This window comes from Nycticebus coucang, chromosome 11, assembly GCF_027406575.1.
Source record: "Nycticebus coucang isolate mNycCou1 chromosome 11, mNycCou1.pri, whole genome shotgun sequence".
Classification (NCBI taxonomy): domain Eukaryota; kingdom Metazoa; phylum Chordata; class Mammalia; order Primates; family Lorisidae; genus Nycticebus; species Nycticebus coucang.
In genome coordinates this window covers 30,465,178-30,491,725 of record NC_069790.1, presented here as the reverse complement: position 1 = coordinate 30,491,725, position 26,548 = coordinate 30,465,178, and the positions used below count along the sequence as shown (strand labels likewise).

At 43.3% G+C, this 26,548-nt stretch overlaps 1 protein-coding gene across 2 annotated transcripts in view; it reads right to left on the bottom strand.

Annotated features, from left to right (window-relative positions):
- Positions 1-26,548, bottom strand: part of JAZF1 (JAZF zinc finger 1) — a 379,461-nt gene that overhangs the window by 3,326 nt on the left and 349,587 nt on the right. For both annotated transcript variants that reach the window (XM_053608443.1, XM_053608442.1), the window contains one exon: positions 17,342-17,511. In XM_053608443.1, coding sequence (XP_053464418.1) covers positions 17,342-17,511 — 170 coding nt within the window. The remainder of the gene's footprint in view (positions 1-17,341; positions 17,512-26,548) is intronic.

The window sequence follows — 26,548 nt, the reverse complement described above, 5'->3', positions numbered from 1 at the left end:
AAAATGCTTTCTGGATTTCTGTGAATTGGTTTTGCTACCTCAGTAGCATATTCTACGTAAGACTCTATTCTTAGATTTATTCTACAGATTTAAACAGTATCGCTCATCCCAATTCCATGGTGAGGAAACAGGTTCAGGGTATCAAGTAAGTGGTGGAAGAGCACAGGTCTTAATTTCCAAGTCAGCTTGGAAATGCCAGACTGAAAGGGAACAGAGAAGAAACATGCAGTAGTTGAACACAGATTACCAGAATAAACTGTTTTCTGAAATATTACCTAAATCTAATACTGGGTCCAGCCCCCTGCCCAACTAAGGGAGTTCCAGCACAGTCTTGTTCTCACACTTCATCAAATACCCTTAAAAGAGCTTTCAGGAGGGCACATAGTAGGAGATTCTCAATGAATTTTTGTGAATGAATGAATTCGTTAGATCAGTTTTCCAAGCACATGCCTGACTACTTGGGCAGAAGTTGGGAGGTTTGCTATCAAAAACTGGGTTTGGGATGGCACCTGTGGCTCAAAGGAGTAGGGCGCTGGCCCCATATGCCTGAGGTGGCAGGTTCAAGCCCAGCCCTGGCCAAAAACAACAACAAAAACTGGGTTTGGTGATTATTACTATACCATTTCTCCCTTAGAGATCTGCAGTGTACATTTAACAGTCTTTTGGTAGAGAACCCTGCTTGACTTGGTTGAATGCAGGGGAGCCCAGTAGCCACCAGAAGGCTCTGGGCCTTCTGCACCTGCAGCCTTGTGCTTCCAGCATCATGTGGGGCAAGGAAGCACCTTGCTGCTCTTGAGAGGCATGTTCAGAGCTTGCTGAAGAAGGGTATGGGGAGACAGTGGCAGTGGCACAATCAGACCCACTGAGCTGTTAGGTAGACATTCCACATCAGTCCCCTGGCTGGCCCAAGCCATCAGCTGAACCCCAGGCACAGGTGTGAAGAAGCCAACTTGTGTATCTAGCCCAAGTGAGCCTTCAGATGCCTCTGGCCATGGCTGGCGTCTTAAAGCAACTGCACCACCTTGCTGAGCCAGGCAAACCACACAACTGGGAAATATAATTGTTTTAAGCTGTGTATGTGAGAGAAATAGTTTTTTGACTGTTAGACTTCCAACTTCAATATGGTAGAAAGTCCCCTGGCTCACAAATGCTAGCAATGGTCACCTGTCTGCTTGATAATACTCCATTTATTAGCTCAGTGAATATTCAGTGAGCGCTTAGGGCCTTTTCTGCAGAGGAAGTTACTAAAACATTTCATGTCCTTGTTTTCACAGAGAACTTGCTGTAAGATGGATCATTAAGAATCCAGCTACCCCTAAGCCCCAGAACCATTCACACCTTCTCTGAAAATAGGGGAGACTAAAAATAAAAACCAGTAACCAAGAAGCACAAAGCAATTCGGGCAGCATCAGGGCTTAGACACTTCATCTAGGCCTAAATTTTTTTTAACTAATTAGTTTAAAACAGGTTTGAAACCAGATTATTGCTAAAGACACAAGAAGCCAGTCCAATGTAAAACCTGACCTGTTGTTGACGAGGAGGACAAGCCAAAGTTGAGGGGATTCCAGCAGGCGCTAAGGCCTGTTCCAGATTCAATGTAAACATCATGCTGTGTGTTTGGCTGTGAGACCATGAGGAAAACACAGCCAACTCCATACACACAAACAGCTTAATTACTCTGGAAAAATTAGAAAGCTAGTCACACATTTAGAAACACAGTATTTCCAGAGTCAGCCAAAGAACCTCTTGTACCATCACTCTTTCTCTGTTGTGACAAATGTCAATGGGGTATCCTTATCACATCTGTTAATACAAGGTCAAATCAGACTCTATTAAAAGATTTCCTCAAGCTATCCATTCAGTTATAGGTAATGCAACTACTTCTTTTTTTTTTTTTTTTTAATTTGGCCGGGGCTGGGTTTGAACCCACCACCTCCGGCATATGGGACCGGTGCCCTACCCGCTGAGCCACAGGCGCCGCCCATGCAACTACTTCTTTAAAAGAGTAGAGAAGTTCTATAAAGATCCACTGAACTTTCTTTTTTATAGAGACAGAGTCTTCGTCACCCTCAGTAGAGTTCTATGGCATCACAGCTCACAGAAACCTCCAGCTCCTGGGCTTAGGCGATTCTCTTGCCTCAGTCTCCTGCCACAATGCCCATCTATTTTTTTGTTGCAGTTTGGCGGAGGCTGGGTTTGAACCCGCCATCCTTGGTATATGGGGCTGGCGCCCTATTAAATGAGCCACAGGCACCACCTCTTTCTTTTTTTTTTTTTTTTTTTGAGAAAGACTCAAGCTGCTGCCCTCAAGCTCATAGCAACCTCAAACTCTTGGGCTTAAGCGATTGTCTTGCCTCAGCCTCCCAAGTAGCTGGGACTACAGGTGCCCACCACAATGCCTGGCTAGGAAGTTTCTTTTATTATTTTATTTTTTTGAGACAGAGTTTCACTATGTCACCCTCGGTAGAGTGCTGTGCTGTGGTGTCATAGTTCAGAGCAACCTCAAACTCTTGGTCTCAAGTGATTCTCTTGCCTCAGCCTCCCTTGTATCTGGGACTACAGGTGCCTACCACAATGCCTGGCTACTTTTTATTGTTGTTTGTTTAGTAGGTTTAAGTTAGGTTCAAAGCCTCCATCCAACCCTGGTGCATGTGGTCAGTGCTCTAACTGCTGAGCTATAAGTGCCGAGCCTCCACTAATTGTATCAAAATATTAATAACATAAATAATGGCAGGCAACCTGAAAATGACATGCTCAAATTCTCTGGTCTTAGAAAAGAGAAATGAAATTAAGATTCAAAAGGGCAAAGAATGTCACCAACATTGAGTAAGAATTTATCATGTTGGTAATTGATGTCAACTGCCTTATTCAATGCTTATCTTTAGATGAGGGAACTGACACCCAGAGAAGGTGAGTGACTTGCCCAAGATCACATGGCTGGTAAATGACAGAACTGGAATGGGAACCCCAAGATACCTGATTCCACAGTCTCTATTTCCTCATTTAGCCTCATAAAGTGTTAGGTACATGTTAGTTAGAACCACCAGCTGGTGGTTTTTGAAAAATCTTACCAGTTAGGAAGGACTGGGATACTTACAGCAGAAATTTTCAACTGGTATGTCATAGAGTTTTAAAGATCATTCAGTAATGATTTTCAAAAGGGGCTCAAACACATTAAGTATATTTTCTTCTTTTTTTTTTTTTTTTGAGACAAGAGTCTTAAGCTGCCAGCCTGGGTAGACTGCCATGCCGTCATAGCTCACAATAACAACCAACTTGGGCTCAAGCGATCCTCTTGCCTCAGTGTTCCTATCTTTGGTAGAAACGGGGTCTCACTTTGCTCAGGCTGGTCTCCAACTCGTGAGCTCAAGCAATCCACCTGCCTTGGCCTCCCAGAGCGCTAGGATAACCAACGTGAGCTACCGTGCCCCCCCGTCCTTTATACTTTATTTTGATCAACATAATTTAAGTGTAACGCAGAAGTTTAACTCTAGGTTCCAGTGTGCCATGAGATTTCTAAAAAGGTTGAAAAACACTGCCCTAGAGAGAAGTATCTTATCAACAGTGAGGCCCTCACATCAGGCAAATATGTGGAGAAAGCAAGGAGGACTGGGGAGGTTTATCATCAGGAACTACCTATCCCTATGACAGAATTAAAGATTTCAGTCCACGTCAAACAATGAAACTGAAAGCCTGGATGCCAAGGAGGTGATCCTGTCCTTAACTGTATTTGTCTTAACTGTCAGTAGTGGGCCTTAATGTGCCTTTTATGTGACATGTGCTCTAGATACAAAAACCCTAACTTTCCATTTTTGTGGGCTTTGATGTTCTACATAATTGAGAGGAGGAAGCTGCTTGGGGATTTGATGAAGAAAAGCGAAAAAACAGTAATTTGGGGTGGGGTGGGGTGGTAATGGTTTAAAGTGAAAACACTTGGATCAGCGTGGACACCCCACCAGCCCCAGAAAGCAGGTGGCCTGAGGTGCATGTCACCCTCCACTGGTCGCAGCACACAGAATGTCCAGGGCCAGTCAGGTGAGATCTTTAGGAAAAAAAGAATCCCTCTTTTCTTCCACCAATCATTCAAGTAACATGTTCATTGTAGATAATTGCAGAAATCTAAAAACTATAGAGCATAAAAAAGCAGAACAGATACATAATCACAAACATCTAAAGTATTTCCTGAATTGAGACAAGATGGCTGACTGAAGCCAGCTTTCCACAGAGGCTCCTGTCCAGAAGGAGAGTTAAAAGACGGAAATTTGGCAAGTAACCAGGTGGATTAGAGCTGCACCAAGAGAGAAGGTTGAAGAAAGCACATCAACCCCGCTGAGGCGAGCTACGACCCCAAGGATACAAACAAAAGGCACAAAATCCATCACCAAGCAGATAGGAGTCCCCTCCCCCATAAGAACAGCTCTGAGTGCACCACAAACAAACGAGCAGAGTTCAAAGGTCCTCCCACTACACTCCACGGGAGAGACCCTCTAAAACTGGACCTACCTCCCCTACTAGGGTGCCACAGCATTCTCCTGCCAGGCGTAAAACTGCATAAAACTATATATATTCTCTACCTGCAATTCTGAACTCCCAGCACTACCCTCCACTCTAATTCTGAGGGCTGGAGGCCTGTCCCCTAGGAGTCCAGATTCTTGGGTGATTTCTCAAGGGGTGTGGACAGGGCCTGGAATGCAGCTGGTCAGTGCTGATTCTGCGGCACGGGAGTGAGGAGAGGATGGTCGGCCGAGAGGGAACCACGCTGGAGCGGCGGTGCCCCAAGGCGCAGAGCAGCAGCCGTTTTTGGCAACAATAGGGCTCACCCCTGGATATTCTGAAGCCACATCCCCCCGTCTCTCTGGGCAACCAGAGGAGGCTGGGCATCTTCTCAGGTGGCAACCACTGCGGAACAGATCTGGGACGGAAACGCAGGCCCCGTGAGTAAAGGCTTTGCCTGAGACGGTACTGGCCTACGTGGAGCGCGGGGACGAGAAAACACACGCGCAGTGCCGGCTGACTCCCAAGGTGGGGCTGACCCAGAGGACTGCTTTACTTAGCCTAAGATGCACAGGGCCCTCAGGGGATCGTCAGCCTATAGACAAAGGAGTGCAGGAGGCTAGAACTGACAGCTAACTGAGCTGCAAATACAAACCTTTGTAGCGGCAAAGACAGGGCCTGAGGCACAGGTTCTGTGAACTCAAAACAGCTTCTCTTCTGCAGGGGAATTTAGCCAGGACAGAAACAAATTCCGCAAAGTTGTTCTGTTGGGTCAGTAACATCAATCAGAGGAGGGGCTAGAACTGAGTGAACACCCGCCAGCCTCCATCAAGCGTCTGAGGTTGTCAGGCCTCACCTCCCCCTGCTGGATAGAGGCAGAGAGCAGCGGCCTGGCTGAGCAGGTATAGATTTCCTTGTGATTCAGGGAGGTGCAAACCCCTGGAGTATCTGCTCATTGGAGGCAACTGGGTAGTTGCCTGTGGGGCTATCAGTGACTGAGTGTGACAGAGGTGCAGGATGGGGAAGGAGGCATCAACCTTCCCATACTAATCTATTTGCTAAGTGGGTCCTCCTGACTTCACGGAGCACCTGAGCAAGTCATATTTGAGTTGTCAGCAGACCCCTGCGATCTAGTTGCCAGAGACCTTTTCAACTCTCCCACCTGAGACAGGTGCTGACTGAGACAATTGATTTGGACCTTCTGAACTGAACCAATCGACCGAGGACTATCCAAGTGGTGCCCTGGGTGTGTAGTTGTAGGAAGGTTTGATTTTCCTTTTCCAATTGTTACCTGTGGGGGGCAGGGTGACTTAATAGCTGGTATTTCTCCACACCTGAGATCAACCCAGAGTAACTGTTTCACTACAGTCAGACAGAGACCAGCTGAAAACGAGACAACCACTTAGCCCCACCACACCAAATAGGTCCCGAGTTTCTCAGGCCATAGCACTGTACAGGTCCTCGACAAATCTCCAGAGGAAATGTCAAATGATGTAAAATAATCATGGGAATGAGCGGAAAAACTCTGGTAACATGAATAACCAGAATAGAGCAACCCCCCGAAGGAAAGATATGGCAGATGTAACTGAAGATCACATTCATAAACAGCTGGCCGAGATGTCAGAAACCGAATTCAGAATTTGGATCGCAAACAAGATTACAGAATGGAGGAAAATTTAGAATTAGAAATTCATGCAGCAATTAAAAAGTTGGAATTAGAAATTCGAGGAGAAATTCAAAAGTCGTCTCAAGAATTTAACAAATTTAAAGACAAAAACCACCAAAGATTTTGACACACTAAAGCAAGAATATGCAGCCCTCAAAGATCTGTAAAATACGGCAGAATTCCGCAGTAACAGAGTAGAGCAAGCAGAAGAAAGGATTTCTGACATTGAAGACAAAGCTTTTGAATGCTCCCAATCTCTCAAAGAGGAAGAGAAATGGAGAGCAAAAACAGATCATTCTTTCAGAGAGGTCTGGGATAATTCGAAGAAGGCTAATATCAGCCTCACTGGAATCCCTGAAAGTGATGAAGTGGCCTTGCAAGGCACAGAGGTTCTTCTCCATGAAATTATGAAAGAGAATTTTCCAGACATGCCATGAAATTCTGAAATTCAGATAGCAGACAGTTTCAGAACCCCAGCACGACTCAATCCGAATAAGACATCCCCCAGGCATATCATAATTAACTTCACTAAAGTTAATATGAAGGATAAAATTCTGAAAGCAGCCAGACGTAAGAAATACATTACCAACAAAGGGAAGAATATTAGAATGACTACAGAACTCTCTGCTGAAACTTTTCAAGCCAGAAGATGGTGGGCATTGACTTTTAATCTCCTAAAGCAAAATAAGTTTCAACCCTGGGTCCTGTATCCAGCTAAACTAAGTTTCATTTATGATGGAGAAATTAAATACATTAATGACATTCATATGTTGAAGAAATGTGCCATAATCAAACCAGCTCTTCAGGATATTCTCAGACCTATCCTACTTAAAGACCAGCTCAATCCTCTACCACAAAAGTAAACTCACTCAGAAACTTTTGATCAAACTCCAACTTCCACAGTGGCTAAAGGATTAAAAATGTGCACTGGACTTTCAAAAAACATGATATCCAAAATTTTACCACACTTATTGATATTGTCCATTAATGGGAACAGCTTAACCTGTCCTCTAAAGAGGAATAGGTTAGCTGACTGGATACAAAACCTCAAGCCAGATATTTGCTACATACAAGAGTCACACCTTAACTTAAAAGATAAATATAGACACAGGGTGAAAGGATGGTCATCCACATTTCAGACAAATGGTAACCAGAAAAAAAGCAGGTGTTGCAATTCTATTTGCAGACACAATAGGCTTTAAACCAACAAAAGTAAGGAAGGATAAGAATGGTCACATCATATTTGTTAAGGGTAATACTCAATATGATGAGATTTCAATTATTAATATCTATGCACCCAACCAGAATGCGCCTCAATTTATAAGAGAAACTCTAACAGACATTAGCAACTTCACTTCCTCCAGCTCCATAATAGTCGGAGATTTGTACACTTCTTTGGCAGTGTTGGATCCATCGTCCAAGAAGAAGATGAACAAAGAAATTTTAGATTTAAACCTAACCATCCAACATTTGGATTTAGCAGACATCTACAGAACATTTCATCCCAACAAAACTGAATACACATACTTCTCCTCAGCCCACGGAACATACTCCAAAATCGATCACATCTTAGGTCACAAGTCTAACCTCAGTAAATTTAAAGGAATAGAAATTATTCCTTGCATCTTCTCAGACAACCATGGAATAAAAGTTGAACTCAGTAACAACAGGAATTTGCATACTCATACAAAAGCATAGAAGTTAAATAACCTTATGCTGAATGATAGCTGGGTCATAGATTCATCAAGAAGGAAATTGCCAAATTTTTGGAACTAAACAACAATGAAGACACGAATTATCAGAACCTCTGGGATACCGCAAAGGCAGTCCTAACAGGGAAATTTATAGCACCTCAAGCCTTCCTCAGGAGAACGAAAAGAGAGGAAGTTAACAACTTAATGGGACATCTCAAGCAACTGGAAAAGGAAGAACATTCCAACCCCAAACCCAGTAGAAGAAAAGAAATAACCAAAATTAGAGCAGAATTAAATGAAATTGAAAACAAAAGAATTATACAACAGATCAATAAATCAAAAAGTTGGCTTTTTGAAAAGATCAACAAAATAGATAAACCTTTGGCTAACCTAACCAGGAAAAAGAGTAAAACCTCTAATCTCATCAATCAGAAATGACAAAGACAAAATAACAACAGACCCCTCAGAAATTCAAAAAATCCTTAATGAATATTACAAGAAACTTTATTCTCAGAAATATGAAAATCTGAAGGAAATTGACCAATACTTGGAAGCACGTCACCTTCCAAGACGTAGCCAGAATCAAGTGGAAATGTTGAACAGGCCTATATCAAGTTCTAAAATAGCATCAACCATACAAAATCTCCCTAAAAAGAAAAGCCCAGGACCAGATGGCTTCACATCAGAATTCTACCAAACTTTTAAAGAGGAACTAGTACCTATACTACTCAACCTGTTCCAAAATATAGAAAAAGAAGGAAGACTACCCAACACATTCTATGAAGCAAACATCACCCTGATCCCCAACCAGGAAAAGACCCAACAAGAAAAGAAAATTATAGACCAATATCACTAATGAATATAGATGCAAAAATATTCTACAAGATCCTAACAAACAGAATCCAGAAACACATCAAACAAATTATACATCATGACCAAGTTGGTTTAATCCCAGGGTCTCAAGGCTGGTTCAATATACATAAATCTATAAATATAATTGAGCACATAAACAAATTAAAAAACAAAGACCATATGATTCTCTCAATTGATGCAGAAAAAGCTTTTGATAATATCCAGCATCCCTTCATGATCAGAACACTTAAGAAAATTGGTATAGAAGAGACATTCCTTAAACTGATAGAGGCCATCTACAGCAAACCCACAGCCAAAATCGTATTGAATGAAGTTAAACTGAAATCATTTCCACTCATATCAGGAACCAGACAAGGTTGCCCATTGTCTCCACTGCTCTTTAACATTGTAATGGAAGTCTTAGCCATTGCAATTAGGGAAGAAAAGGCGATCAAGGGTATACATATAGGGTCAGAAGGTATCAAACTTTCGCTCTTCGCAGATGATATGATTGTATATCTGGAAAACACCAGGGATTCTACTACAAAACTCTTAGAAGTGATCAAGGAATACAGCAGAGTTTCAGGTTACAAATCAACATTCATAAATCGGTAGCCTTTATTTCTTTTTTTTTTGGTTATTGGCTGGGACTGGGTTTGAACCCGCCACCTCTGGCATATGGGACCGGCGCCCTACTCCTTGAGCCACAGGTGCTGCCCCGGTAGCCTTTATATATAAAAACAATAGTCAAGCTGAAAAAAACAGTTAAGGACTCTATGCCGTTCACAGTAGTGCCAAAGAAGATGAAATATTTAGTTTATCTAACAAAGGACGTGAAAGATCTTTATAAAGAGAACTATGAAACTCTAAGAAAAGATTCTGCATTTTGTATGGAACTGGAAAAAACCCCATATAGCTAAGGCAGTTCTTAGTAATAAAAATAAAGCAGGGGGCATCAGCATACCAGATTTTAGTCTGTATTGCATAGCCAAAGTGGTCAAGACAGCATGGTACTGGCACAAAAATAAGAGACATAGACACTTGGAATCGAATTGAAAACCAAGAAATGAAACTAACATCTTACAACCACCTAATCTTCGATAAACCAAACAAGAACATACCTTGGGGGAAAGACTCCCTGTTCAATAAATGGTATTGGGAGAACTGGATATCCACATGTAAAAGACTGAAACTGGACCCACACCTTTCCCCACTCACAAAAATTGATTCAAAATGGATAAAGGACTTAAATTTAAGGCATGAAACAATAAAAATCCTCCAAGAAAGCATAGGAAAAACACTGGAAGATATTGGCCTGGGGAAAGACTTCATGAAGAAGACTGCCATGGCAATTGCAACAACAACAAAAATAAACAAATGGGACTTCATTCAACTGAAAAGCTTCTGTACAGCCAAGGAGACAACCAAAGCAAAGAGACAATCTACGCAATGGGAAAGGATATTTGCATATTTTCAATCAGACAAAAGCTTGATAACTAGGATCTATAGAGAACTCAAATTAATCCACATGAAAAAAGCCAACAATCCCATATATCAATGGGCAAGAGACATGAATAGAACCTTCTCTAAAGATGACAGATGAATGGCTAACAAACACATGAAAAAATGTACATCATCTCTATATATTAGAGAAATGCAAATCAAAACAACCCTGAGATATCATCTAACCCCAGTGAGAATGGCCCACATCACAAAATCTCAAAACTGCAGATGCTGGCGTGGATGTGGAGAGAAGGGAACACTTTTACACTGCTGGTGGGACTGCAAACTAGTACAACCTTTCTGGAAGGAAGTATGGAGAAACCTCAAAGCACTCAAGCTAGACCTCCCATTTGATCCTGCAATCCCATTACTGGGCATCTACCCAGAAGGAAAGAAATCCTTTTATCATAAGGACACTTGTACTAGACTGTTTATTGCAGCTCAATTTACAATCGCCAAAATGTGGAAACAGCCTAAATGCCCACCGACCCAGGAATGGATTAACAAGCTGTGGTATATGTATACCATGGAATACTATTCAGCTATTAAAAAAAATGGAGACTTTACATCCTTCGTATTAACCTGGATGGAAGTGGAAGCCATTATTCTTAGTAAAGCATCACAAGAATGGAGAAGCATGAATCCTATGTATTCAATTTTGATATGAGGACAATTAATGACAATTAAGGTTATGGGGGGGGAGGAAAAGCAGAAAGAGGGACGGAGGGAGGGGGGTGGGGCCTTGGTGTTTGTCACACTTTATTGGGGCAGACATGATTGCAAGAGGGACTTTACCTAACAATTACAATCAGTGTAACCTGGCTTATTGTACCCTCAATGAATCCCCAACAATAAAAAATAAAAGAAAAGAAAAGAAAATAAATAAATAAATAAAACTGAAAAGAAAAAAAAAAGAAATAGCTGAAAATGTTAACAAATGGAAAAACATACTATGCTCATGGCTGGGACGAATCAACATTGTTAAAATGTCCATACTACCCCAAAGCAATATACAATTTTAATGCAATCCCTATTAAAGCTCCCCTGTCATTCTTTAAAGATCTTGAAAAAATAATACTTCGTTTTATATGGAATCAGAAAAAACCTTGAATAGCCAAGACATTACTCTGATATAAAAACAAAGCAGGAGGAATCACGCTACTGGACCTCAGACTATACTATAAATTGATAGTGATCAAAACAGCATGGTACTGGCACAAAAACAGAGAGGTAGATGTATGGAACAGAATAGAGAATCAAGAGATGAACCCAGCTACTTACCGTTATTTGATCTTTGACAAGCCAATTAAAAACATTCAGTGGGGAAAAGATTCCCTATTTAACAAATGGTGCTGGGTGAACTGGGTGGCAACCTGTAGAAGACTGAAACTGGATCCACACCTTTCACCATTAACTAAGATAGACTCTTACTGGATTAAAGATTTAAACTTAAGACATGAAACTATAAAAATACTAGAAGAGAGTGCAGGGAAAACCCTTGAAGAAATCGGTCTGGGCGAGTATTTTATGAGGAGGACCCCCGGGCAATTGAAGCAGCTTCAAAAATACACTACTGGGACATGATCAAATCTTCTGCACAGCCAAGAACACAGTAAGTAAAGTAAGCACTCTCTCTCAGAATGGGAGAAGATATTTGCAGGTCATGTCTCCGACAAAGGTTTAATAAGCAGAATCCACAGAGAACTCAAATGTATAAGCAAGAAAAGAACAATTGATCCCATTGCAGGCTGGGCAAGGGACTTGAAGAGAAACTTCTCTGAAGAAGACAGGTGCACGGCCTACAGACATATGAAAAAATGCTGATCATCCTTAATCAACAGAGAAATGCAAATCAAAACTACTTTGAGATATCATCTAACTCCAGTAAGATTAGCCCATATCACAAAATCCCAAGACCAGAGATGTTGGCGTGGATGTGGAGAAAAGGGAACATTTCTACACTGCTGGTGGGAATGTAAATTAATATGTTCCTTTTGGAAAGATCTTTGGAGAATACTTAGAGATCTAAAAGTAGATCTGCCATTCAATCCTATAATTCCTCTAGTAGGCCTATACCTAGAAGACCAAAAATCACATCATAACAAAGATATTTGTACCAGAATGTTTATTGCAGCCCAATTCATAATTGCTAAGTCATGGAAAAAGCCCAAGTGCCCACTGATCCATGAATGGATTAATAAATTGTGGTATATGTACACCATGGAATATTATGCAGCCTTAAAGAAAGATGGAGACTTTACCTCTTTCATGTTTACGTGGATAGAGCTGGAACATGTTCTTCTTAGTAAAGTATCTCAAGAATGAAAGAAAAAGTATCCAATGTATTCAGCCCTACTGTGAAACTAATTTATGGCTTTCACATGAAATCTATAACCCAGTTACAACCTAAGAATAGGGAGAAGGGGGAAAGAGAGGGGAGGGAGGGGGGAGGTGAGCGGAGGGAGGATGATTGGTGGGATTACACCTGTGGTGCATCTTACAAGGGTACATGTGAAACTTAGTAAATGTAGAATATAAATGCCTTAACACAATGACTAAGAAAATTCCAGGAAGGCTATGTTAACCAGTGTGATGAAAATGTGTCAAACGGTCTATAAAACCACTGTATGGTGTCCCATGATCGCATTAGTGTACACAGCTATGATTTAATAAAAAGAAAGAAAAAAAATTAAAAAAAAAAAGAAGTATTTCCTTTCAGTTTTTCTAATTTATATACATGTATATAAAGTTTAGCACCTTTTTTCCCTACTTAATGTCATTTTGCTAACATCTCCTTTACATATTTAATTTTTTTGAAAAGCGGATATTGTGTCTAGTTATCAGAGGTCAGTCTGTTGCTGAAAGAACGTCTTCTATGCAGCAGAGGACTAAACTTGGAGGTGGCAGGGTGTTCTGTTTTACATTTCTTGAAAGCTATGAAATGTCTAATCCTTACCATTCTAATGAAAAAAAAAAATCTCAAAGCACTTCACCCCACCTTTTCAATTTATTGAAATTGGGGTTGGGGAACCCTCCCTCTCTCACCTGGAGTCATGCACTAAGGCCACGTGATCCAGGGGAGCCAAAGCAGTGCGTGCTGGGAGTTAGTGGGGAACCACATTTCTTTCTTTCCTGTCATTGTGCCTTTGCCCCATCATTGCATCTTGCCTTTATTCCTTTGTCCTTGGGAACCTACCAAGACCTGCACTGGGTGCTGAGGAGGGGATAGCAAGCTGTAGGATCATAGGGGTAACAAGGGAGATGGTGCCTCAATGTGGAGGGTGCTGGACATGGAAAGGACATTTAGGAGGTCAGAGAAAGAAACTTCACCTGCAAGGGCAGAGTTGGTCTGGGAGGTTGGTAAGGGCTCCTAGAGGAGGTGGCACTAGAGCTATTGGAATTTAAATGAAAGATGTCGATGGAGAGAGGAAGGTGTGGGAGATGAGGCTATGCCACCCTAAAATATATGTCTCTGTGCTGCAGGATTGTTTAGCTGAAGGCCGTAAGACAGAATATCCTACTGCCCCTTAGGGAGAACACGGGTGAAACACAGAAGAGAATCTTAGACCCTTATTGGCCAGAGATGGTACCAGAGGAATCCACATGAGCAAGCTTTAAAGCCTGTATCTGCCTTCCTACAAGTTGCTGCCCCTGCAGACTCAAAGTCCTTTTTCTTTGTCTCATCACTTCTCTAAAAGAGGATGCTGTGTAAACTGGAAGTCAAAGCTACCACTTCCAGAACTACCCATTCTCCACGTGTCTGTCTCTCATTATATTATGAAATACAAGTGTTGATAAACTTCTGTTTTTCTCTTGTTAATTTCTCTTTTGTTACAGGGGTCTGTTACAACTAAAAACTAATGATGGTTGAAAAAAAAAAAAAATCCTTCTCCTACAAAGGGAAAGAGTCCTTGGCCAAGGAATTACATGGGGAAAATGTGGAGACTTAGCTCTACTGCTGGGTCCCTCTCCAGCTCCTCACTCAGCGTGAAGTTGGGAAGTTAGATATGTCATCTTCTCTCAGCTCTGTAAATGCCACAGAAATGGTGAGAAGAGCTGATCCTGAGTCTGTGACCAAGAGACATAGAGATTCCTGGAAACAGGGCAGGAAATAAAAGTCTGACTTGCCTTAATAATCAGTAAGAGGGCAGAACTTCAGAATTCTGCCTGACTCCACAGTATACCAGCTCCCAACAATTATGTAATAAGATGAAATAACTAATAGTTAACATTAGAGAACAGCACTGCCCTATAGCCTATAACTTCTGAATAGAAAAAGTCAAACTGAAGCTTTAATGACCATGTTCATCTCAAGCACTTGGTTAGAAGGAGTAGAATTATGTGTCTGTTCCTGTCCCAAGTATCGTTACTTGGCCTTCTGGCCCCCAGAAAGGAAACTCACACTTCCCTCATGGAGATCAGGCCCACTGATGGCTACCCATGTCACCTGTAGTTAACGGAGCCTCTCGGCTTTAGATGGAGAGAGAACACTCAAAAAAGCCCCATCTGCTTAGACATAGACAACTGAGGGGGAAAATTGCTAGAAATCCAAGAAAAATAAACCCAAAGGAATAATAATAATAAGATGGAGGCCAGGCGTGGTGGCTCACACCTATAATCCTAGCACTATGTGAGGCCAAGGAGAATGTGATGGCTTGGGCTCAGGAGGTTGAGACCAACCTGAGCAAGGCTGAGACCCTGTCTCTACTAAAAGAAACCCAACAAAATAGTTAGGTGTTGTGGCGGCTGCCTGTAGTCTCAACTACTAGGGAGGCTGAGGCAAGAGGATCATTTGAGCATAAGAGTTTGAGGTTGCTGTGAGCCATGACGCCATGACACTCTACCCAGGGTGACACAGTGAGACTCTGTCTCATTTAAAAAGAAATAAGGGGGTGGCGCCTGTGGCTCAGTCGGTAAGGCGCCGGCCCCATATACCGGGGGTGGCGGGTTCAAACCCGGCCCCGGCCTAACTGCAACCAAGGAATAGCCGGGTGTTGTGGCGGGCGCCTGTAGTCCCAGCTGCTCAGGAGGCTGAGGCAGGAGAATCACTTAAGCCCAGGAGTTGGAGGTTGCTGTGAGCTGCGTGAGGCCACGGCACTCTACCGAGGGCCATAAAGTGAGACCCTGTCTCTACAAAAAAAAAAAAAAAAAAAAAAAAAAAGAAATAAGGAGGAAAGGATGAAAACAGGAAAGGCAGGTAGGGGAAGAGAGAGATTACTCCCCGTTCTCTGCCCAGAATAAAAGGTGCAGCTTGTACTTCCTTTTTGGGGGGTGTCCAGCCGCTGTGCAAGACACCCCTTGAACAGTGCTGGAGCCCTGTGAGAAGGCAGCACAATGGCAGCAGCATGGGGAAGACATGGGGAGAATGAGCACCCAGGGCAGGCAGGGTGTAAGTGTAGCCCTCTCTGTCTCACTTTTCCTTCTGTGACATTCTTTTAAAACAGGAAAAAAATCTTTCTGCAGTGCAGATCTGCCTTCTGGAAAAATGAGCTTGTGTACCAATCCTGCTGGCATCATGTATCCTGAGGTAACTGTTGCCCCTCTTTCCCAGCTCCATGCCTCTGACACACAAAAAACACACAGATGTGCTCTCAGACCTGCTCTGACCTGCCCTCATCAGCTCAGCGGAGTCCCTGATAGGATCTCACACCTCCAGCCTGGAGGTGCATTTTAAACAAAGAGCATCTGGACTTTGCATGATAGAATTTTAACAGTACATAGTGCAGGTGAAACCTTGGAACACCACCTTTGTGATACATTCGTGTTTCATGTTTTTATATCAATGACAGATGTAAAAAGTACAGAAATAGACTTGTTTTCATGTTAAGAGACAAATATAGTAGATCCTCTGTAAGTTGACCACCCAAGAGACTCTAACAAACTGGTCAACTTATGGAGGTGGTCAACAGAAGGAACTAGGCGTGCTGCACTGACACGTACATGTGGTGCATGTCCGGTCCATGAAAATTAGGTGAACTTAAGGAGGTAGTCAGCTGTGGAGGTTGTACTGTATTTAAGAAGGGGCTTATAGAAGAAGTGTGATTATGCAATCACACGTTTTTCAAGCCTTAAAAAAAAAACAGTCTGGGGCGGTGCCTGTGGCTCCGTGAGTAGGTGCTGGCCCCATATGCCGAGGGTGGCGGGTTCAAACCCAGCCCCGGCCAAACCGCAATAAAAAAATAGCTGGGTGTTGTGGCGGGCGCCTGTAGTCCCTGCTGCTTGGGAGGCTGAGGCAAGAGAATTGCGTAAGCCCAAGAGTTAGAGGTTGCTGTGAGCCGTGTGATGTCATGACACTTTACCTGAGGGCAGTACAGTGAGACTCTGTCTCTACAAAAAAAAAAAAAAAACAGTCTGCTCAGCTATGAGTAAAGTAGCATATTGTCAAATGCACCAAGTGTGTTTCTGATTTTTGTACTTGTATCTCACATTTGGATTTTAGAGAGCTGCTAACACCTCACAAGGTAAATTTGCAACGCCCTCTGGACCCATACTTAAATATTCTGGTATTTCTTCTTGTTTTATCTCTTTGAGTTTCCTTAGAAAACTTAGCACCCCTGGCTGCCCATGGCACCCAGAATCAGGCCCTGAGAGACACGGCTCAACAGAGAGGAGGCTAAAGCTGCAGTGAGTGGTTTGGTGAGAGAAATATCAAAGCTCCTTTCTCTCCTGATTGCCTTTCATACCAGTGGGCGGAAGGGAGTAAGAACTTCCTCAGCTGGAAGCTAAATACCCTACCACATTTCCCATAACAGCTCTGTGAGCCATCTGGGACTTTTATGACTTCTGAGTGGTCTTCTGTGAACCACCCGTGTAGCGCCATGCATTGGGGAAGGTGTTTGGCAAATAAATAGGTTGACTCATTTGACAATCTGACAGCCCCTCCCCCCATATGATAAACATCTGAAAAAAAACCCAAAGACACAGAAGTCTTGCAAAAGATCTCTTTTGACCTCTAAGCTCCCACCGAGGTCAGCAAAAGATAATCCCCCACCAAGCACCCAGCATCCGTAGGCCGGCACCCACCTGAGGGCACCCTGCACATGTACCAGTGTGAGGATGATGAACCCAACCAACACTGCGGGGAAGCATCTCTCCCTGGCCCACATGCCATGCAAGGTGACACCTCTGTTACCTTGTATCTCTTTTTACATCCAGGAACCGGGCAGGCAAAAGGCTTCTCTTCCCCTCCATTCATGCACATGGAGCTAAGGATGGCTTCAGAGCTGATGGCGCTCTCTGTGGTCCAGGACTCATCACTGTCCGACTCCTCATAGTCCACTTCCTCCTCGTCATACTCGCTGCCTGTCGGGACAGGAGAGAAGTGCAGGGACTGTCAGAGTTGGTCACCTTCCCACAGGGTCCCCCAGCCACCACCAGGCCAGGAGAAGTAGCCACAGCAGGGCATGCCAAGCCCCCTGGGACCATGTGCCCACCGTTCTCCAGATGGCTCTGGGAGGAAGAGACCTGCATTCCTACTTGAGGACAGGAAGGGCTTCCTAGCAATCCACAGCTAGGAGTGAGCTAAATAAGAACCTGAATTCAGGGCGGCGCCTGTGGCTCAGTTGGTACGGCGCCGGCCCCATATACAGAGGGTGGCGGGTTCAAACCCGGCCCCATCTGAACTGCAACCAAAAAATAGCTGGCCGTTGTGGCGGGCGCCTGTAGTCCCAGCTACTTGGGAGGCTGAGGCAAGAGAATCGCTTAAGCCCAGGAGTTGGAGGTTGCTGTGAGCTGTGTGATGCCATGGCACTCTACCCAGGGCCATAAAGTGAGACTCTGTCTCTACAAAAAAAAAAAAAAAAGAAAGAAAAAAAAATAAGAACCTGAACTCAATGATATGGCAGGCACAAAGGAATAGGGAAGGCTCCAAGGCCAAAACCAAAAATAATAATGACAGACCCCCACCTCCCATCCCCAAGCTGGTGCCTGACTTTCTGATGGACAGAACTCTATCCTATAGTTTTATGATTTATTTGCTTCGTAAATGCAAAAATCTGTGGGAAAGGTTATGATTTATAATTATTAGGTATTTCCACTTCATTAAGAGGGGTTTTAGATCTTTTTCTTTATAGATTTGGGCTGTGAAGATCATGAGTATATTTAGAAGTAAAAAGGGGTCACCCCAAGATAGGGAGCAGGGGGAGCAGAGACACCAGGAGCTCAGAAGGCATGTAGGCTGCATGAGAGCACAGGGTGGGTCCTGAAGACAAAACAACTCCCTCACACATGGCACCACCTTTCAGCTCCACACACATCCTATGGGGGCTCACCCTGTCACCCAGCTCGGGTAGGAAGAGGGGTGCTCTTGAGGGCTCTGCTACAAACTGAATTAAAAATCTACCTTGCTGACTTGTGTGCAGGATGGCAGGGATGGAGAACCACTTCAGCAAGCAGCCTCTTTTTGCTCTTTTTAATGAGGCCCACCGCCATTTATTTTGAGCTTTTGCACAATACAATCCTGAAGAACATAATTCTACAGATCATAAACAGTGTAAAATAATATGTTGACAAGTCCTAATGCATTTACAAGCCTGATGGAATAAATAGGAATTATAGCACAACGTTAATAAGAATTATATGGTAGCAATTACAGTTGTGAAATTCATCCCCCAGGTGTGAGGCTAAATTGCACTGGGGGCCTGCCTGGGAGCTTCACGGGCTCACTCTGCTACATCAATTATTTCAACACCAAATATTGGCACTTTTATTGGGTTTCATTTTAATAGGCATTAATAAGACTGTTTGAAGAGCCAGTTGAGCCAGAAACAGGGATGCTGGCATATAGGCTAAAAGTTGAAAGGATCGGGAAGGAAGAAAGGACCTCAAGTTTACCGAGTTCCTATTGTGTTTCAGAGCATTACATGCATTATCTCATTTAATTCCCCAGGAATCCTCTAGAGGTGGGGATTACTGTCACTCTCATACACAGGTGGAAGAAACTGGACCCGGGCAGGTTAAAATGCTTATGCATCCTCAATTAGTTACTGAGGGACAGTGCTTTCTCCCACATTTCTCCCAGGTTCCCTTTCAATTTCCTTCAAGTTGCTGGTTCTTCACCATCTACCACTCAGGTGGAATTCAAAGCTCTCTTTTGAAGTCTGTTAGAAACTCTTGGGCGGCGCAGAAAAAAATAATTTGGCAAAAATAAGGCTTTGGACTGAAATCCAAAGTAATTGGGATCAAGTAAACCCTAGTGAACTTGGCCACAGCTCCCCAAAATACAAGAGCCAGCTTGGAAATACTTGCACAAGACAACACAGGGCACCACTCCCGCTGTCTATAGCAAATCTGTTTTTAAGTAGGGCATTGTTTAAGACTTTACTTTTAAACAAATGCCACATGCTGGTGTCCTTTAAATTGCTTGTTAGAAAACTATAAATGCTATTTCCCAAAGCTCTTCCAGCGGGACTTCAGAAAGTTAGAATGACTAATTTATCCACCTAATTGGGCTAATTTGTTAACCTGAATACCAAGAACCATGCAGTATTTACAATTGGGGTGGCAGGGGTGTGGGGAACCTCAGACCAACTGGGGGCCTAATGAAGCCCAGCAGAAGATAAAACTTCAAAACTCCACTGGATCAAAAGGGACCAGACCCTGAGGGGTTGATGCTGCGAACACAGTGGCCTGGAAACCACATGGCATCGAGCCCCAGGCAGCCCCAACTCACCATCTAAGTGGGAATGCATTTGAGAGTGAGAGGTAGTGTTGGGCTGAGTAACTTCTGACTATCCTAGGCAAAGTGAGACCCTCCCCACCCCCAATCAGGTGTCACCAGGTCCTTTGGGTAGTTGATGAAACTAATCATCTCTCTTGGTGGGGCAAGATGGACCTGTTTATACTTATCTCTGTCTTATAACAAATAAGCTACTTGGCCTTCATTTTCTCTTCTTGGCTGCAAGCCCCCCCCCACTGGCCCCCCTTCTCCAGCTTGCAGGTTGAATTTAAAGATTAGAAGTATCATCCTGAGAATGTCTGGTATAGAAGGACTGCCACACAGTAAGCACTCAAAAAATGGAAGACAGCGTAACTAACATCACTTTTGTAATATCACATATAAAATAATATTATTTTTAGAAAGACCTGTTGTGAAATTAAACAAGAAATAAGATAATTCTGAAAGGGATGAGAATCCCTGGTAGAAAATATGCAAACAGGATCCTGCCACCAGCAGAGCTCTTCTGCCTTGGGCCCTTCAGGGCCAGCAGAGCCAATTGCAGGAATGCTGCAGAGCTGGGCTGGGGGCCCAGGTGCCTGCACTGGCCCTGGTGGTAGTGCTGACAAGCTGTGTGACCCCAGGCAAGTGATAACACCTCTCTGAGCTTCAGAAAAGTTACTGAGTTATTACTTTTCGAAGTTCTTTGAGCAGTTCCTAGAATGTGATAAGCTTTAAAGGAGTATTTGGTATAGAAAAAAACTGTGACAGGAGCAACTTTTTCTCTCATCTGTTGTTCCCTTGTTCTCTTCTGAGAATAGTCTTTTACTTATTTTATTTTATTTTTTTGAGACAGAGCCTCAAGCTGTTGCCCTGGATACAGTGCAGTGGCATAACAGCTCACAGCAACCTCCAACTCCTGGGCTCAAGTGAGCCTCCTGCCTCTGCATCCCAAGTAGCTGAGACAACGGGGGCCTGCCCGCAACGCTGGCTATTTTTTGGTTGAAGCCATCGTTGTTGTTTGATGGGCCTGGGCTGGATTTGAACCCGCCAGCTCAGGTGTATGTGGCTGGTGCCTTAGCTGCTTGAGCCACAGGCGCCAAGCCTATTTATTTTATTTTCTGAGACAGAGTCTCACTATGTCGCCCTGGGTAGACTCATAGCAAACTCAAACTCCTGGGCTTAAGCAATTCTCCTGCCTCAGCCTCCCAAGTAGCTGGGACTACAGGCGCCCGCCACAATGCCTAGCTTTTTTTTTTTTTATTTAGTTGCCATTGTTCTCTGGCAGGCCTGGCCTGGGTTTGAACCTGCCAGCCCCGGTGTATGTGGCTGGTGCCCTAGCTGCTGAGCTATAGGCGCTGAGCCCAGTCTCCCTTTTAAACTAGAGGAACATTTTGGGGTTCTCCTACTGCTTGCCTTGCTGTACCCCAAATTCCACCTTTACATCAAAGAGGAGAATGTCAATAGCACAGCTACAGGGCCTGCTGCAGGTAGTAGAGAGGCTGCGGGGCCCCAAGCCACACCTGTGCTCTGCAGAAAAGATGGGAGGCAAGAAAGCAACTGCTCTTACTCACTTTCCCACACTTTAGATCTCTAGACAGAGAGAACCTGAAACTAAAGTTACATACTGAGTAACAAAACATCTGGGCCAACCCTCTCTTCTTTGCTTCATTAAATTTCCTCATGTCATTCCAAAACTGAAACATACATTCCAGCCTTGTTCATTTTCAATTTCTGTTTTATCTGCTACCTCAAAACTAACTTCAGAATGAACAAATTCCCAGCAGTCTCTAGACCTTAGTGAGTGAAGTCCTTTTACGAGCTCAGAGAATGCAGGATGCAGGAGGGCGCCAGGTTACTACTTCTCTCAGCCATGGCCTCCACCTCTCTTACTTACACCGCAAGCAAGAAAAACTCATGAGCACTGCTCCGAGTATGAGTGTGCATGAAGATTTCTTTTTTTTTGAGACAGAGTTTTAAGCTGTTGCTCTGGGTAGAGTGCCGTGGCGTCACAGCTCACAGCAACCTCAAACTCTTGGGCATAAGTGATTCTCTTGCCTCAGCTTCCAAAGTAGCTGGGACTACAGGCACTGCCACAACGCCTGGCTATTTTTTTTGTTGTTGTTGCAGTTGTCATTGTTGCTTTAGCAGGCCCAGGCTGGGTTTGAACCCGTCAGCCTCAGTGTACGTGGCCGGCACCCTACCCACTGAGCTATGGGTGCTGCCCTGCATAAAGATTCTTATTATAAATGCCATACATGCACTAATATATTGCAGTATAAAACATACATGCAAAGAAGTAAAAAGGGTAAGCATAATTATAAATATCTTAATAAATAAATGAATATATTAAATAAGCATAGCCAGATGTGGTGGCTCACACCTATAATCCTAGAACTCTGGGAGGCCTATGTGGGTAGATTGCTTGAGCTCAGGAGTTCGAGACTAGCCTGAGCTAGAGCAAGACCCCATCTCTACTAAAAATAGAAAAACTACCCAGGTGTTGTGATGGGCGCCTGTAGTCCCAGCTACTCAGGAGGCTGAGGCAAAAGGATTGCTTAAGCCCAAGAGTTTGAGGTGCTGTGAGCTATGATGACACCATGGCACTCTACCCAGGGTGATAGAATGAGACACTCAAAAAAAAAAAAAAGTGCTGGGAAGAAAAGACAAGAATACATCATATGGAGTTGTTCAAAAACATACATGGCATGTAGCATATGAATATGTGGGGAAACAGAAAGCTATGCCTTGGGACAGCTGGTGATAGGATTCTGCCATCCTGGGGTAGCTATCGTCCAATCTTTCAAAGGAGAACAGCATGAATTTTTTTTTTTTTTTTGTAGAGACAGAGTCTCACTTTATCGCCCTCGGTAGAGTGCCATGGCCTCACACAGCTCACAGCAACCTCCAACTCCTGGGCTGAAGCGATTCTCTTGCCTCAGCCTTCCGAGTAGCTGGGACTACAGGCGTCCGCCACAATGCCCGGCTATTTTTTGGTTTGCAGTTCAGCTGGGGCCGGGTTTGAACCCGCCACCCTTGGTATATGGGGCCGGCGCCTTACGGACTGAGCCACAGGTGCCGCCCATGAATTGGTTTTTTAAAAGGCTCTTACTAGCCTTAGATAGGATGATCAATTTTAAAATGGCATTTACTTTATCAGTTTCTACAAGAAAATGCAATTTAACCTGGCAGTGTCAAACATAAAAATTGGCTAATCTTTCTTGGGTTGAATTTTCCATTTTCCTATTCCAAGGTTGCATAACCCTCACTGTGGGGGCCTGAGGTGGGCAGGATAATAGCTGAGAGAGGTACCTTCAGGAAGCCCCAAAGGCTCATGTCAGCATTTCAGTCTGAGAAAATGAGCAAAACTTGCAGACACTACTCTGTCATCAGATGATGACATTTCATAGGACTGCCGAGAACTTCCATGGGTTTTCAGCAAGTCAAAAATCAGTGTTGGTTTCATGAACCCAATGACAGAAACAAAGCATTCTGTACACACTTGCTGTCCACCTGGCCAAGCCTGCATCACCACCCAGGGGACAAGCTGGGTGCTTCTGCCACACTGGCTCCCTCGCTCACCACAAGAGTGGCTAATCTTGCCTACTCTCCTTACTCCTCTGCCCACACGTCCCCAGGATGACCCCTTCACTTTGAGAGATGGCCCAATCATTTCGGCACCTACAAAAGTGCTCACTCTTTGTTAGTTGTACACATAAAATAGTGACATACAGATAAAAATAAGTCAACCTTTTCCAGAAACTCTATACGTCTTTTTTTTCTAACACAGATCATTAATATTCATATAAAAGCAATAACTGCAGTGACAGCAAATTAAAACTCTGTTGGGGTATCAAATTCTGGCAAATACATTAGCACAGAGTTGCCTTTCTGCATTATAGATTTATCATTATAAATTAGCGTTAATTGGTATTGCCCCACTTTATAGAAACCGAAGCAACAACAGTCTAAATGAAATAACAATTCATTCATGGTGAAAGACTCATTAATACTCTGGGGACCATGCACCATGCCTGGAAAATTCTTGGCCTCCTTGTTCCTGGGCCTCAGCTCATTACTGGAATGTCATCCTCCCTGATCTCTGCCTTAAGGAAGGGTTCTCCAAACCAGAAGTTAATATCTCTATAAAACTTAACAGTTTCTGAAGATGGCAGCGGAGTAACAGCTTCCTTGCATCTGGGCACCGTAAGTCTGGGGAGATAGGTCTCCAGGCATCTCTGGCTGGTGGGATCTGCCTATCATCACCCCTGAGAGGATACAGGGAGTCAGCGAGAGACTTCTGGACCCCAAGAGGAGGACTAAAACAGTGGAAAACTGGCAAGTGGTCACGTGTGTTCAATCCATCTAAACCCACCCGCAACTTCCACAGGCACGAGAACTTAAAGAGCAAGAGGAAGTGAAAGGAAAATTAGGGCAAGGAAACAGATAAAAGAAATCACCCATGAGGAAGAATCAGCAGAAAACTCCAGGCAACATGAAGAACCAGTCCAGAACAACCCTGCCAAGGGACCATGAGGTAGCTACTGCAGATGATTCCACCTATAAAGAAATGTTAGGAATGACAGAAAGGGAATTTAGAATACACATGTTGAAAACAATGAAAGAAATGATGGAAACAATGAAGGAAACTGCTAATAAAGTGGAAAAGAACCAAAAGGAAATTCAAAAACAGAATCAAATAAGAGATGAACGATATGAAGAATATAAAAAGGATAAAGCAGAGCTGAAGGAACTGAAACAGTTAATCAGGGAACTTAAAGATGCAATGGAAAGTATCAGCAACAGGTTAGACAATGCAAAAGAATTTCAGAGGTAGAAGACAAAGTTTTTGAGATAACTCAGATAGTAAAAGAGGCAGAAAAGAAGAGAGAGAAAGCAGAACGTTCACTGTCAGAATTATGGGACTTTATGAAGCGTTCCAACATACGAGTTATAGGAATTCCAGAAGGGGAAGAAGAATGCCCCAGAGGAATGGAAGCCATACTAGAGAATATTATAAATGAAAATTTCCCAAATATCACCAAAGATTCTGACACCCTGCTTTCAGAGGGCTATCGGACCCCAGGTCGCCTCAACTCTAACCGAGCTTCTCCAAGACACATTATGATGAACCTGTCCAAAGTCAAGACAAAAGAAAATATTCTGCAAGCTGCCAGGAGTAAGCGCCAGTTGACCTACAGGGGCAAATCCATCAGAGTGACCGCAGACTTCTCTAATGAAACTTTCCAAGCAAGAAGACAATGGTGGGCGGCGCCTGTGGCTCAGTGAGGAGGGTGCCGGCCCCATATGCCGAGGGTGGCGGGTTCAAACCCAGCCCCGGCCAAACTGCAACCAAAAAATAGCCGGGCGTTGTGGCAGGCGCCTGTAGTCCCAGCTGCTCGGGAGGCTGAGGCAAGAGAATCGCCTAAGCCCAAGAGTTAGAGGTTGCTGTGAGCCGTGTGACGCCACGGCACTCTACCCGAGGGCGGTACAGTGAGACTGTGTCTCTACAAAAAAAAAAAAAAAAAAAAAAAAAAAGAAGACAATGGTCATCTACCTTTAATCTACTTAAACAGAACAATTTCCAGCCCAGAATTCTGTACCCTGCTAAGCTAAGCTTCAAAATTGACGGAGAAATCAAATCATTTACGGATATACAAACATTGAGGAAATTCGCCACAACAAGACCAGCTCTACAGGAAATACTTCAACCTGTTCTGCACACTGACCACCACAATGGATCAGCAGCAAAGTAAGAACTCAGAAATTAAAGGACAGAACCTAACCTCCACACTGATGCAAAAGATAAAACTAAGCAATGGACTCTCACAAACTAAGACGAATAGAATACTACCACACTTATCAATTATCTCAATAAATGTTAATGGCTTGAATTCCCCACTAAAGAGACATAGATTGGTTGACTGGATTAAAAAACAGAAGCCATCCATTTCCTGTCTGCAAGAAGCACACCTGGCTTCAAAAGACAAATTAAAGCTCCGAGTCAAGGGTTGGAAGACAATTTTTCAGGCAAATGGAATTCAGAAGAAAAGAGGAGTTGCAATCTTATTTTCAGATACATGTGGATTTAAAGCAACTAAAGTCAAAAAAGACAAAGATGGTCACTTTATATTGGTCGAGGGAAAAATACAACAGGAAGACATTTCAATTCTAAATATTTATGCACCCAATTTAAACGCTCCCAGATTCTTGAAACAGACCTTACTCAGTCTGAGCAATATGATATCTGATAATACCATAATAACAGGGGACCTTAACATTCCTCTTACAGAGCTGGACAGATCCTCTAAACAGAAATTAAACAAGGATATAAGAGATTTAAATGAGACCCTAGAACAACTGTGCTTGATAGACGCATATGGAACACTCCATCCCAAAGATAAACAATATACATTCTTCTCATCACCCCATGGAATATTCTCCAAAATTGATCATATCCTGGGACACAAAACAAATATCAACAGAATCAAAAGAATTGAAATTTTACCTTGTATCTTCTCAGACCATAAGGCACTAAAGGTGGAACTCAACTCTAACAAAAATGCTCAAGCCCACCCAAAGGCATGGAAATTAAACAATCTTCTGTTGAATAACAGATGGGTGCAGGAAGAAATAAAACAGGAAATCATTAACTTCCTTGAGCATAACAACAATGAAGACACA